The sequence below is a fragment of the Miniopterus natalensis genome, chromosome 6 (assembly GCF_054644295.1).
Source record: "Miniopterus natalensis isolate mMinNat1 chromosome 6, mMinNat1.hap1, whole genome shotgun sequence".
Taxonomy (NCBI): Eukaryota; Metazoa; Chordata; class Mammalia; order Chiroptera; family Miniopteridae; genus Miniopterus; species Miniopterus natalensis.
The window spans coordinates 80,989,197-81,001,976 of record NC_142086.1 but is presented as its reverse complement, the minus strand read 5'-3'; the positions used below and the strand labels follow the sequence as shown (position 1 = coordinate 81,001,976).

Below are 12,780 nucleotides of genomic sequence, written 5' to 3'. Positions count from 1 at the left end.
CGCTCGTGTATACATTTTCCATATTTTTTTAAAGAAATGAGGAGCCCAGCCAGGCGTGGCTCAGCGGTTGAGTGTCGACCTAGGATCCAGGCGATCAGGGTTCGATTCCCGGTCAGGGCACATGCCCGGGTTGCGGGCTCGAGGCGTGCAGGAGGCAGCTTATCAATGACTCTCTCATCATTGATGTTTTTATCTCTCTCTTTCCCTCTCCCTTCCTCTCTCTAAAATCAATGAAGATATATATTTTTTTAAAAAAGAAATGAGGATATGCAGTTAATCACAATCCTCTCTCAAAATTTGACTTTAAAAAGCATTTTTAGATACTTTAACTTAAGCGTAAAACTTCTGCAGAATATATATATTTTTTTATGTAGATGTGATCTCGGTGTTAGGATTGGTATCTTACACTGTAAGGAGAACTATAACTAGCAGGAGATTTATACTTGGGAAGAACCAAATGAAATCACCTGAAAGCAAAACATGGAAAGCTGTCCTAATGTAGGGATGTCAATTAAACAGCTGCTTAAATGAGTAAAGAGTGATATGAGACGGTCTTAGCAAGTTCTCAGAAGTCCAAGAAGACACACATGTTACCTGTTATTTATTATAGTCAGGGAATGTTCATTTGCACATGAGAACGTTTATCCAAGACATACTTATTTGGTATGACAGTTGGCTTTTCAAATCGTCAGCCCTGTTTGCTCAAAAAGATCGCCTCCTATATATATGGTCCTAAAATGTGGTCCTAAAAACCACATTTTCTGAGGACTTATGTGAATAGCTAGCTACTTTGTTTTAGAGATTTAAAAGGTGAGGCTTTGTAATATCCAGATGGTTTTAACATCAGCCAAAAGTGAAACATCTGGAACGATCATGTAATGGCAGGAGTGGGAAGGGTGCCAGGTCAGAGAGAGAACTGACCTCTCGCTGCTTTAACTGGAAGAAAGGCAGACATGCCTTCCTTGTGGGTGACCCTGAGTAAACACTTCATCAGACCGTGACATGGTTCACCTTCAGTTTACACAATGGCTGTCTCGTGGCCTGTTAGCCTGATTGCATTACTAGAAGGTCTATTTTTTGGCCAGAAAGTGGGAAATCACTTACACTTTTCTTAGGAGATCCTGGTAGCCAGATACTCTTACAAAAATCAGAAATCTTACATCAGTATTTTTCCCAAACCACAACATTTCTGGGTCAAAACATCTGAGACCCTAAGTATAATTTTCCCCTCACCTACATTTAGGTAGGTCACCTTTATCATTTTAAGTGTAAGACTGAACCTGTATTATTTGGAATGAGAACTACTATAGAATTACTCCCTGCACAGTAATTATAAGCCTTAATCACACACAATTTTCTCATTTTTACCCGTTCAGTCTGAAATGAGAGATTCCCTTCTTCAAACCCTTTTGTGTTCCTTCTATGTGCAGCAGGGCTGTACTTTGAAAAACTAGCTAAGGTTAAGTTTGGTTTAGGTGGGCATTAGCGGAGAAGTGGGCTGGAACAACCAAGTCTGATTTAAAGACTCAGCTTCTGCATGCCTGGAATGCTTGTCCTTCAAAATATTTGCTCTCTGGAGCAGTCAGTTGAAGGTGGAGTTTTCAGTGACTCTGGGTTGTTGACCCAGAACACACTTAGGTAATGGAATGGGCTTTGGCCGAGTGCCCTGGCTTTCTGGTTGAGGAGGGCCAGGAGAGGAAGGCGGGCCGACTATTCAGAGGGCCAGAACCAGTCTGAAGATGTTTGAAGCCTGAATGCACCTTCTTTCAACGCCGTTGCTTTATTGCTTAAGAGAATTTTAAACCGCAGCATCCATACATATGCAGTGGCTTGTAGTGACACCTTTCAATAATTTTGCATCTAAACAAACGCATTCACTCTTTGCCTTGTGTGTAAAATTTGAATGACACTTGTGCTCTGTCAGAAAGGAACAGACGTTTTCATTATAAAATCCAGTCAAGCAGAAAAGTAGCAAAGTGAGCAGAAGTTTTCATTTACATCCATGATTGAAGATGCAGTGATGGAAGAAAATTACTGGGTTCAAGACTGTGTTCTGTTCTGTTGTGTGACGCAGGGGACTTTGTCAGTACAGAAATAGTTTTTAATATTGAAGAAGGAAGACTCTAATCAGTAGTCTCAAATTGTGCTTCTTTTATTTTTTTAAATCCTCACCTGAGGATATGTTTTGTTATTGATTTTAGAGATAGGAAGGGGGGGTGGACATCGACCCATTGCTTCCCATACTCGCCCCAACCGAGGGTCAAACCGGGAGCCTACGTATGGGCCCTGACTAGGAATCGAACCTGCAACCTCTTTGGTGCACTGGTGGCTCCGAGTCACCCAGCCAGGGTGTGCATATTTTTAACAGACCTTAGATATTCTTAGGGTTTTTTTGAGTTATCCTTAAACAGATTTCCAGTATCGCCTTTATTATCAAGTCCATTATTTGTTTGTTATAATGTGGGCTTTCTGGACCATTACCGCAGATTTACAGTAATTTCGTCGCTTTTACTTGTGAGTAGCAGCAGGGAGGGACAGATAACTCGGTTGGGCCAGACCAAGACGCCATCGTAAGACACTGGATTAGAGAAGTGGGATCAGACTTTTCCATGGAGGAGTTTTCTGCTAAATAGCTTGTGATACACCTTTTGGAAGCCTTAATGTAATTTCCTGCCCCAATTCCTCTTCCTTAGGAGTCCAGAAATTTAATTATTTCGGCTCTCTCAGGAGTGATAACCCCTGCCTAATTGATTTACAATAATGCAATTAAGTCTTGTTTACAGATCTGAGTGGCAATTTCTAAGTCCACAGTGGAGAGGGAACAGAGGGAGAGGGGTCTAATTTAGCTGGGATCTAGTCCCATTGTAAAGATCGCATGATTTTTTTCTTGAAACAACTCAAAAATGGAGCTGCATGATTTCTGAAACATACTTATATTGAAGAACTTAATGAATCACGTATATTTATTATATTTTTTTATTCTATTAGACATTGTGTCACTTTTCCGTAGGTAGTACTGCAGGTACAATGACAGAACTCTAATCCTTTTTTCTATATTTTAACAAAAACTTCAGATATTAAAGAAATGTTTTAATACCAGTAAAATGTTGTGCTAAATTTCAAATTCCTTATCAAAAGTATTTCCTGGCCAGCTTTTCTGTTGAATGCCGTAATACTATTTTTTTTCTTCTACATTCTCTCATCTACTTCCTTTTGCCTACAGAGTTTTGCATCTTTTAGGGTATGAGTTCTTTTTTTCCTGCAAAGTTTTGAGTTGGAAAACCCCTGAAATATAGAACATTGATCGCTCTGATCACTCGGAGACAATGACACTGTCTCCTACAGCTAGACATTTCAGGTTGAGCCTATCCACAAGAGAAACCAGAGAGTCACCTAACGAGCTCTCAGGAGCACAGTGTGGCGCTGGGCGTCAGGAGACAGGTTGGCTGGGACAGTGGAGCCTGGGCCTCATGAGCACAGGGGTGGTAGCGGGTTTTACTGGAGGTCAGAGTTTCAGAACTTTCCTGCGTGTGGCATGATCTGAGGTCCAGCCTCAGGAATGATGTCCTGTTTGAGTGGAGTAGAGGTATAGCCTCCGGGGATAGGGACATGAATCAGTGGTACATGTTTATGGAGAAAATAGAAGCACGGAGTAGCGGGAGAGGGGTCCTAGGTTTACATACCAATTGAATTTGTTCAGCAGTGCCACCATTTCGGTTGGGCTCCCCCAAAATGTTGAATGTTGGTTCTTTGCCTTCTCTTGCTTCCACATAAGATAGATTTTGACCCGGTGAGGAATTGCTTGTTGTTCTTTGGGTACAGTTTCAGAATTTCATGGTCAGTTGGCACTTGATTTTAATCTGGTACATTTGCTAAAAACAACACCTTCTTAAGTGGGTGTCCAGCAAGGGAATGGAAAGCAATGGAAAGGTCAACACTGAGGGTGGAGTCGGTCATTAAATCCTTAGGCATGGATGATATATCTGATTGAGAAAGCAAGATCAGAGAGTAGAGGACGGTCTTATTTATAATCAAGATGAGTCAGTGAGAGGGCAAGAACCAGTGGTTTAAGGTAGAGAACGGAGAAACAAGTGCTATCTTGATTGGTGGGAAGTTAGAGGAGAAGACTGAGTTTAAGGAAGAAGGTAATATGGTAGGGCAGACAGTGAACTTGAAGACTGAGAAGAGATAATGCGTTTGTAGCTATTGACCTTGGAAGAAGAGTTGCCGAAGGTTGTTGGGGCAAGGTCAGGTGGTAATGACTTGGAAACAACCGTCAGGTGCCTGAAAGTGAAGGTCTGCAACTCTTTTGAGAAGTTTATCTGGGAAAGTGCCTCTTCCTGTCTTGATTATAGCCTACCTCACACAGGGCTTTCTGAATGTGGTGTGTGGATAAAGCATGCTGTGTATTTTTACCTCTCCGTGTAATTTAAGGTTTTGGTAATAACTGGTGGCTATCTTGCCTCACTGTGCATCGGCCTGATTGGTATTTTGTTAGCAATTATGTGGCTTTTTAAAAGCCCCATATGTAACCCTAATTAATCGCATCTTTAAAATCTGTCAAGCTATGAATTTTTTAATAAGTCAGAAGGAAAGAAAGTATTAGGAGAAAGCAGCCAGCTAGGATACTTGTATTTGCAAGAAACAAAGTAGAGAACTCAGGATGATGTCCCTACAGTTCTGCCTTTCAGCTCGTCTCTCAGAATATAGAAGACTGGATGAATTAGGCTAAAGATAACTAGGTTTATGTGCAACGGAGACCTTATTTACATTTCTATATCCGAATTAAATAAATGAATATAAAATTATAAATATAAATATGAATTGTAATATGAGAACAGCAAAAAGAGAAATGAGGGAAGGACAATTTGCTGATAAGTAGGGTTAATGATAGTAGCATTAAGTCCTAGCGCTAGTCCTCTCAGTGACTGGAATGCACGATATGCTGACAGCACATAGGACTGGATACTACTCAGTGTGGTCAAACTTATAATTTTTTTTCTTTGTTTAGGCCTTTATCTTTGGATTCAGATTTTCCCCCATAGCCTCAACCTCTCCACGTTCAACTCATCACTCCTTGGAAAATATTCCCGATCTCTAAAATTTGACCCTGAACTAGTGCTGCCCGATGGTGGCCCCTGCCAGCCTCATAAGCACTTGAGCCGGGCAAATCCAGACCACCTGTGCTATAAGGAAAATATACACCAGCCATTGAAGAGTTAGTCTGGGGGAAGGGAGGGCAGAAGGTAGACTGTCTCTGTAATAATTTTATACATCGATTGAGTGCTGAGGTGATAATATTTAGGATATACTGGGCTAAATAAAGTACATTACTAAAATTTAATGTTACCCATTTCTTTTTACTTTTTTAATGTGGCTACTAGGCATTGAAAACTACCTATGTGGCCCGCATTATATTTCTGCTGGGTTAAGCTATTCTGTGCTCTTTGGGTACAAGATTGCGTCTCAGTTCTTTTGTATCCTTCATGGAACTGGGTACAGTGATAGTCAGCAAAACTGAGTGGTAGCAGAGATGATCTCTCAGAATTAAACCGAATCGTGTTAGATTTTAATAATAATTGTTGTCCCTCATCCTGTTTGCACCGCTCTGGCCAGGAGGCATTGTGAGCCCAACCTTTTCATATATGGAAATCACTGCATTCTCCTGAGTCATTCATTGCCTTGTTTTCTCCTCTCTGGCTTCAAATACAGAACTCTTCCTGCCCTATTTTGTATCTTCTATGATTAAAGAAACAAAAGACAAAAGAGGAGCAACTGTGTTCAAAGGTACTCAATCCTTGAGATGGTGCCAACATGACATCCACAGGACAGGGCACCAGGCTTATGGGAGAGAGGCATGAAAGATTTACTTTTTAAAAAGGACAGAGCATATGAAGTGCTTAGATTGGTCAAATTCATAAAGACAGAGTGGAATGCTGGCTGCTAGAGGACTGGGGGAGAGGGTAATAGGACTTGCTGTCCATGGGTTTAGAGTTTCACTTTTGCAAGATGAAAAGAGCCCAGTTGCACAACAGTGTGAATGTACTTAACACCCCTGAACTGTACACTTGAAAAAATGGGTAAGACAGTAAATTTTATGTCGTGTATTTTACCACAATTAAAAGAAAAAGACAAGCCATCTAAAAGTGTTTCCTAATGCAATGATGTGTAACTTAGGAAAAAAACGCACCTTAGTAAGATGAGTTATAATGAATTATGTTAAGTAGACCCTTGCTACCTGAAGGAACAGTTGAGTGGAATCTCTTGGGAGCTTGTTAGAAAGGCAGAATTGGTCCCACCCTCGACATGTCCAGTCAGAGACTGTGTTTTAACAAGATCCCCAGGTGATTCAGGTGCACATCAAAGTCTGAGAAGCCCTGCTCTAAACACCATTTCTCAAAGTGTGGTCCACGAACCTCCTGAATGGAATCCCCCTGGGGAGCTCTGCTTTCAGGCCCTCCTGGCGCACATAGAATCAGGTCCAGATGCTCGGGCTGCAGGGACGATAGTCTGCCGGCTGATCAATCATCTCAGGTGACTCTGAGACACGTTAGAGTTTGAGAACCCCTTGGCCTGGAAAGATGTAACACCATTATTTTCATAATTCCATCTTTTAACTGATCTTGGAATTATTACAAATATGAGTAACAAAGAAGGCCCATAATTGATAAGATCGAGAATATGAGTAGTAATTGATGCAGTAACAGAGGCAACAGACCAAGCACCCAGATTTCACTCACGTTGAGTCGGTTGGTGAGGAAGCCATGATGCAGAATTTGTGGAGTGTTTCTCACTTGCGCGGAGCAGTGAGCATTACAACGGTGTCAGCCCAGTTTTGCTACGAGCCATGCAGAAACCCCATCAGGCCCAAGGGTCCTCATTTGTTCAAGCGAATTGAATTCTGTGATGGGTTATGCTTACATTTCAAAGGCAGGGTGAAGCTTCAGAGGCAAAGCATTTCCTTTATTATCAATGTGTGTGTGATGATCACACAGAAAGTTTGTTGAGAAGTACTTGAGCTGCTTCTCTAAGTATTCTTTCCGCCTCTTGAGCACAAATGCTTCCCAGAAAAATTCCCCAAAGTATTTAAGGCATTGCTGGGCAGAGAGTCCAGAGTTATTGGTAACATGTGGGAGTTACAAAATATTAGTGCTTGATTAGCAAATTTAGGAAAAAATGTTTGTGGAGTAAGAGTCTGAAATAGTAAAATAAAAAATTGCCTGAGGAAGCCCTTGCCTACAGTTCTCCTTTTAACGTGCACGTGTGCAGCAGGGTAGGTGAAACAGCACACAGCCTGTGAAACAGTGGTTGATGAATGGATACGGGGGGAGAGATGGTAGTAACTAATAAGGATGTATTGAGCGACTTTGTTTTGGGCCCCGAATCAAGTGCTTTGCAAGTATTAACTCATTTTTCTCAGCTCTTCCATTTATTCTATTTGTAACCTGGACTGATTGTGTAACTTCTCAGCCTCATATTCTTTCCTTATGAAGTGAGATCACTGTAGCTGCCCCAGTGCCTGGTTCCAAGAATGCTGTGAGACGATGCACACAAAGTATTTAAGGCATTGCTGGGCAGAGAGTCCAGAGTTATTGGTACTGTGGACATCTCTTCCCGAGCTGGCTCTGGGCTATAGAGCATAGCACAGTGATGGAAACTGAGGCACCCTTTCCCCTCTCATTTCTCCCTGGGCCTTGGGTTCATGGTCCCTTTGGATTTAGTCAGAGCTCTTTATACTCTTAATTCTGCCTTCCTCCTGGCCTCATCTGACTTTTGAACAGGCAACAGAAAGAAACTAAAAAATACATTCCCGTCTTTGAGCTGCATAGCGTGGGAGACTCTGCTCCTTGCCTGTTTGAAATTCATTCCTACGTCTTCCTTTCTGGAACTTGGGCATGAAGGCGGGGTGGGCAATTAGATTGATTCTGTTGAAATGATTGTCTAGCTAATGTGAATTTGTATTTTTTTACCCTTGTTGCAATGGAATGGCAGCTCTTTTTGTGATTGACGTTTCACTTAGAGATTCCTATTAATTGAAGATTTTACTTAAAACGTGTAGGAAGTATTTTAACCATCAAGGTTGAGGTGGCCAAGAAGTGGGCTGCTAAGGACACAGGGCTCACCACTCCAAAGGTAATAGCTTTCTTGGGCTGATTACTTCATCATTCAAAATGCCGATTAACTGCTCCGACTTCTCTTAGCCCACCCTTCCTTGACCCTGTCCCTGCTAAGAGCCCTGCGATGCAGACAGAATGACATGAAGCTGTTCTCCTTTCTTGCAGTTGGCGAGTTTGTAAGCGATGCCCTCCTTGTCCCCGACAAGTGCAAATTCTTACACCAGGAGAGGATGGATGTCTGCGAAACCCACCTTCACTGGCACACCGTCGCCAAAGAGGTACCAGCCATACATTCTTTCTCTCTCTCTCTTTTTTTAATGTCTTTATTGATTTCAGAGAGAGGAAGGGAGAGGGGGAGAGAGAGAGAGAAACATCAATGATGAGCCATTGATCGGTTGCCTCCTGCACTCCACCCACTGGGGATCGAGCCCGCAACCCGGGCATGTGCCCTGACCCGGAATCGAACTGCGATCTCCTGGATCATGGGTTGATGCTCAACTGCTGAGCCATGCTGGCCGGGGCACATTGTTTCTCTTAAAATGAAGTCTTCCTAGGGACATGAGTAATGACATTTTAAAGAGTATTTCAGGGCAACAGCTGTGTTAATAAATAAGTTCTGTTTTTGTTATTAAAAAATAAACTATCAGTATTTGTAAAGAGTCAAAAATAAGGCCTCTACATTCATTATGTATCTATGCCATATTTTATAAATTAGAAACTATAATCTTAAACTCTCTAGATCTTAAAATATAGCTCTTCTTCAAATTATTTTTGTTTACCTATTGTTTTCTTTGTCATATACAAAGTTTCAATGATATAACAGTCTTTTCTGTTATTTATTGGGGTATGTAGTAGTAGAACAGGAAATAGGTTGTCTAATACCAACATGAAAACTAGTTAGAATTCAGTTTCTAAGTTAAGCTGTCCAGTTTTGTGTTCACCAGGCCACGTTACCACCTTCATTTTTCCATAGTGGGTGAGTACGTGGCACCAATCCTGGCCTTGGCTAATGCCTGCTTTTGGAAAAACTGATTAAAGGCATGAGTCAATTAGCATAACATGTCACTTCTAGCATAAGTTGTACCCCGTTTAAAATGTCTTTTTCTTTTGAAACATTATGAAGTTTTTTCCAATAATTTATGTAAGTGTAACTTTTGTGTGTATGGTATTATTAGCCCCCTAGAATTAGGCTCTTTTATCTAGGACAGTGGTTCTCAAATGGGGTCAGCTTTGTTCCCCATCCCTCCCCAGGAACATGTGCCAACGTCTGGAGGCATTTTTGGTTATCACAATTGGAATGAGTGGTGCTACTGGTATTGGGTGGCTAGAGGCCACAGAGTCTGCTAAACATTCTTCTGTGAACAGGACAGCCTCTTCTCCCTTCTACCCCCCCTCCCCAAGAATTATCTGGTCCAAAATTTCAGTAGTGCTGAGGTTGAGAAGCTCTAATCTACATCAGTTTAACCGTTAGATCATAGCCTTAAAGCTGTTCAGCAAAAAACACCACTTAAGATTTACCATTACTTTTGCCTTTAATAATGTCCTCATTTACTGTAAAGCAAAATTTTTTGTATATAAAAATGTGTTTTGAAGTTTGTTGATCTTAAGAAAACAAAGCAGACAATTTAAAGCCCAGCTATCCATCAGCTAACCTCATCTGTCATTTCTTCTGGAGTTTTCACAAATTTTGTTTCCTGTTGTTAAGAAACAAAAACGACTCTAATTCCTATGAGGTCAAAATGCACTCTTAATATTTTCATTGTTTACCTTCCTACATGTGTTGAAATATTAATCTTTCCTCTGTTAGCAGTAGATGCTTTCAAAGCTTCATGTTAACTTAGATTTGTGCAACTTGAGCAAATCCCAGGAAAGCAAAGAGATACTGAGAGAGAGATGTCTAATGACTGTGTTTTCTGATTTATAGCGGAGAGTAATCTCTTCTCCTCCCAGGATTGTTATTCTGGAAGTGAGCCAAGAGTTAGAGTTTCTGGAATAAGATAGATTTAAGTGAGTGAAGCGCTCGTCTGTAATGGAGGTTGAGTGAGGCTGGAGGACTGCAAGGAGTCGTCACTTCTTGATGCACGAATGAAGCCAGAAAGCGTTGGTTCTCTGATGCTATCTGGTCGCCAGTGCAGGCTTCTCCTACAGGGACCTTATTTCCCAATTGGGTTCCTCCCTATTGTCTTTCTTCATTTCTATAGTATAACAAGTTATCCTTCTTCAAGAAATGACCAAGTTAAAATGTATGGATACCAAAGTAGCCTGAGCTAGAGAAACCGTTGCTACCCACTCAGAAAGCAAACGGTCCATCCCATTGTGAGGTTGGCTCTTGGGGGCTGTGTGTTGAGGATTTTCTTACAAAGAAACACATCGACTCTGCCGCCCTCACTGTCCCCTCCCTGTCCCCTCCCTGCCTTGCCTAGACCTGCAGTGAGAAGAGCACCAACCTGCACGAGTACGGCATGTTGCTGCCCTGCGGGATTGACAAGTTCCGGGGCGTGGAGTTTGTGTGCTGCCCGCTGGCCGAGGACAGTGACAATGTGGACCTGGCCGACGCCGAGGAGGATGACTCGGACGTCTGGTGGGGTGGAGCCGATACGGACTACGCGGACGGGAGGTAAGGAGGCCTCACCGGAACCACAGGTGAAATGGAAGTTGTTGGGCCGTTTTCTTTGTTCAGAGTCTGTTTGGATGCAGGACGACTTCCCATTACTGAGCTGAGTAGTAAACAAACCAAACAGCGGCGAGTAAACCAAGAAAGCTCCACGGTTGCCATAAAAATTACGCAAAACTAGGTGTGTACGTGTACCTTTGAGTCGATGTTGGTGACCTGACATTCATGACCATTCGCATACAAGGACTTTTATAACGAAAGATGGGTCCTTTTGCTTTATCTTGAGAGCGACACACTGTTTCCAGGTGCTCTTTTTCATTTAGCACATTTTCTTATATCTCGTAAAACCTGCTTCTTATTGGGAACGAATTTCACTCTGTCTTCAGCTTTTCCCCCTACACCACTTCCACATCAGGGCCCGAATGGAAAGCATCACCAACATCATCTTAGGAAGAGACCCTCTCGGTGGCCCCTTCTTTCCTGCACCCCTGACACATCCTGGAAGGGGACTCGACAGGCCTTCCTGTCCTGCCCCGAGCCTCCCTGACTTGTCACTGTCATTCAGTGCCTGCACCTTTGATATCCATCTCTCTGGCTCTACCACTCTCTGTCCTCTCTGTTACGGTCACCAAACTATAGGCCGCTCGTATATTATTCTTTAACACTGTTTCCTTTTTCTTATAAGTGACTGTATTACCTACTACTGGGGCAATTATACAATTTATTCCCCAAGCCAAGTTTGACACTACAACCACAGCCAGAAACTAAAGGACCCGGACAAACTAGGTCATATAGTTACTCTACCTATTTCTGCCTTTACCTTTGTCACCATCCAAGTTGGTAACCAGCTGAAATGCTAGCCGGCTCCTTCCTAGCCACCTTCATTTATATTGCATTTCTGCTGTCTACTCCACAGTCGCCCCATGGGCTCCGTCGTTCCTTAGAAACACTGTACCCGTAGGGTGTCCAGCCTTGAGATTTCTCTCTGATCATGGTCTTCTGACCTTGAACCTGAAACACCCATCAGGTCCTACTGAATTGTATCCATTCCTCATAGTCACCTCCCTAATTAAGCCTTTTAGTCCTTTGTCTTCCCTTTTAAAAATCATTTCTAAGCAGGAGGGCCTCAATGGCTAACCATTTCCATGTATTTCTTCAAATATCTGGACCCGTTGGTAACCTTCACATTTTGTAAACATACTCTTCTCAGACTTCTTTGTCTGGGAAAAAATAGCTTCTCTCTTCCCTCCTGAGTTTTCTAAGGTTGACGTATCAGGTCCTGTAACCCTATCAGTTAATTCCATTTCTTATTCATGCTGTGACCTCAGCTGGGATGTTAATGTTACTAGAGGCACCTAACTATCCCTGTTTGATGACTTACCACCTTCCACATAACAGTGAGCCGCAGGAATCTTTAAAACATGCATTATCTGACTCTTTAGTCAGGGGCCCTGACCTGTTTTCCCTTAGATTGTCAAATAAAAATAAAAAATTACAACAATAGCCACCCAGTAGGAATGAATCAAAATTATACCTGTTTTTTTGTCAGATCAGCAAAATATATATTTCTTGGTGTGCCGCAGAATTTTAATAATTACTCTGTGTGCCATGAGATGAAAAAGGTGAAGTTCGCTGCCCTACGATGTTCACTGGGTCCAGTCAACTGAACCTGTTCTGGTGACCATCTTGCCCCTCATTGTACCAGAAAAACCAGACCAGCACCTATGGCTGTATTTGTTTTTTGTTAGAAATAATTGCTCAGTTTCTATGTTTGAGAAAATACATTCAGTATACCCTCATCCGAAGACTCATGGTCTGAGGTTTTACTTATGTGATCAACTTCATCCATCTTCTGATTTGTCTAATAATTGTGAAATATCCCGTCAATTTTCTCCTGTTTGCCAATGTGGAAAATAAACTTCTTTGATTTTCAGTTATATTCAGTGAAAGTCTCTAGGCGGCTTATCTACTTTCTTGAAAGATGATGCACTGTTTTGGGACCACAGTAATAAAACTGTGATAACTTCTCTGTTACATCTTCGGCAATTC

The 12,780-nt window shown here is 42.0% G+C and overlaps 1 protein-coding gene across 4 annotated transcripts in view; it reads left to right on the top strand.

Annotated features, from left to right (window-relative positions):
* Positions 1–12,780, top strand: part of APP (amyloid beta precursor protein) — a 192,010-nt gene that overhangs the window by 73,145 nt on the left and 106,085 nt on the right. For all 4 annotated transcript variants that reach the window (XM_016197637.2, XM_016197635.2, XM_016197634.2 and 1 more), the window contains exons 4-5: positions 8,283–8,395; positions 10,541–10,734. In XM_016197637.2, coding sequence (XP_016053123.2) covers positions 8,283–8,395; positions 10,541–10,734 — 307 coding nt within the window. The remainder of the gene's footprint in view (positions 1–8,282; positions 8,396–10,540; positions 10,735–12,780) is intronic.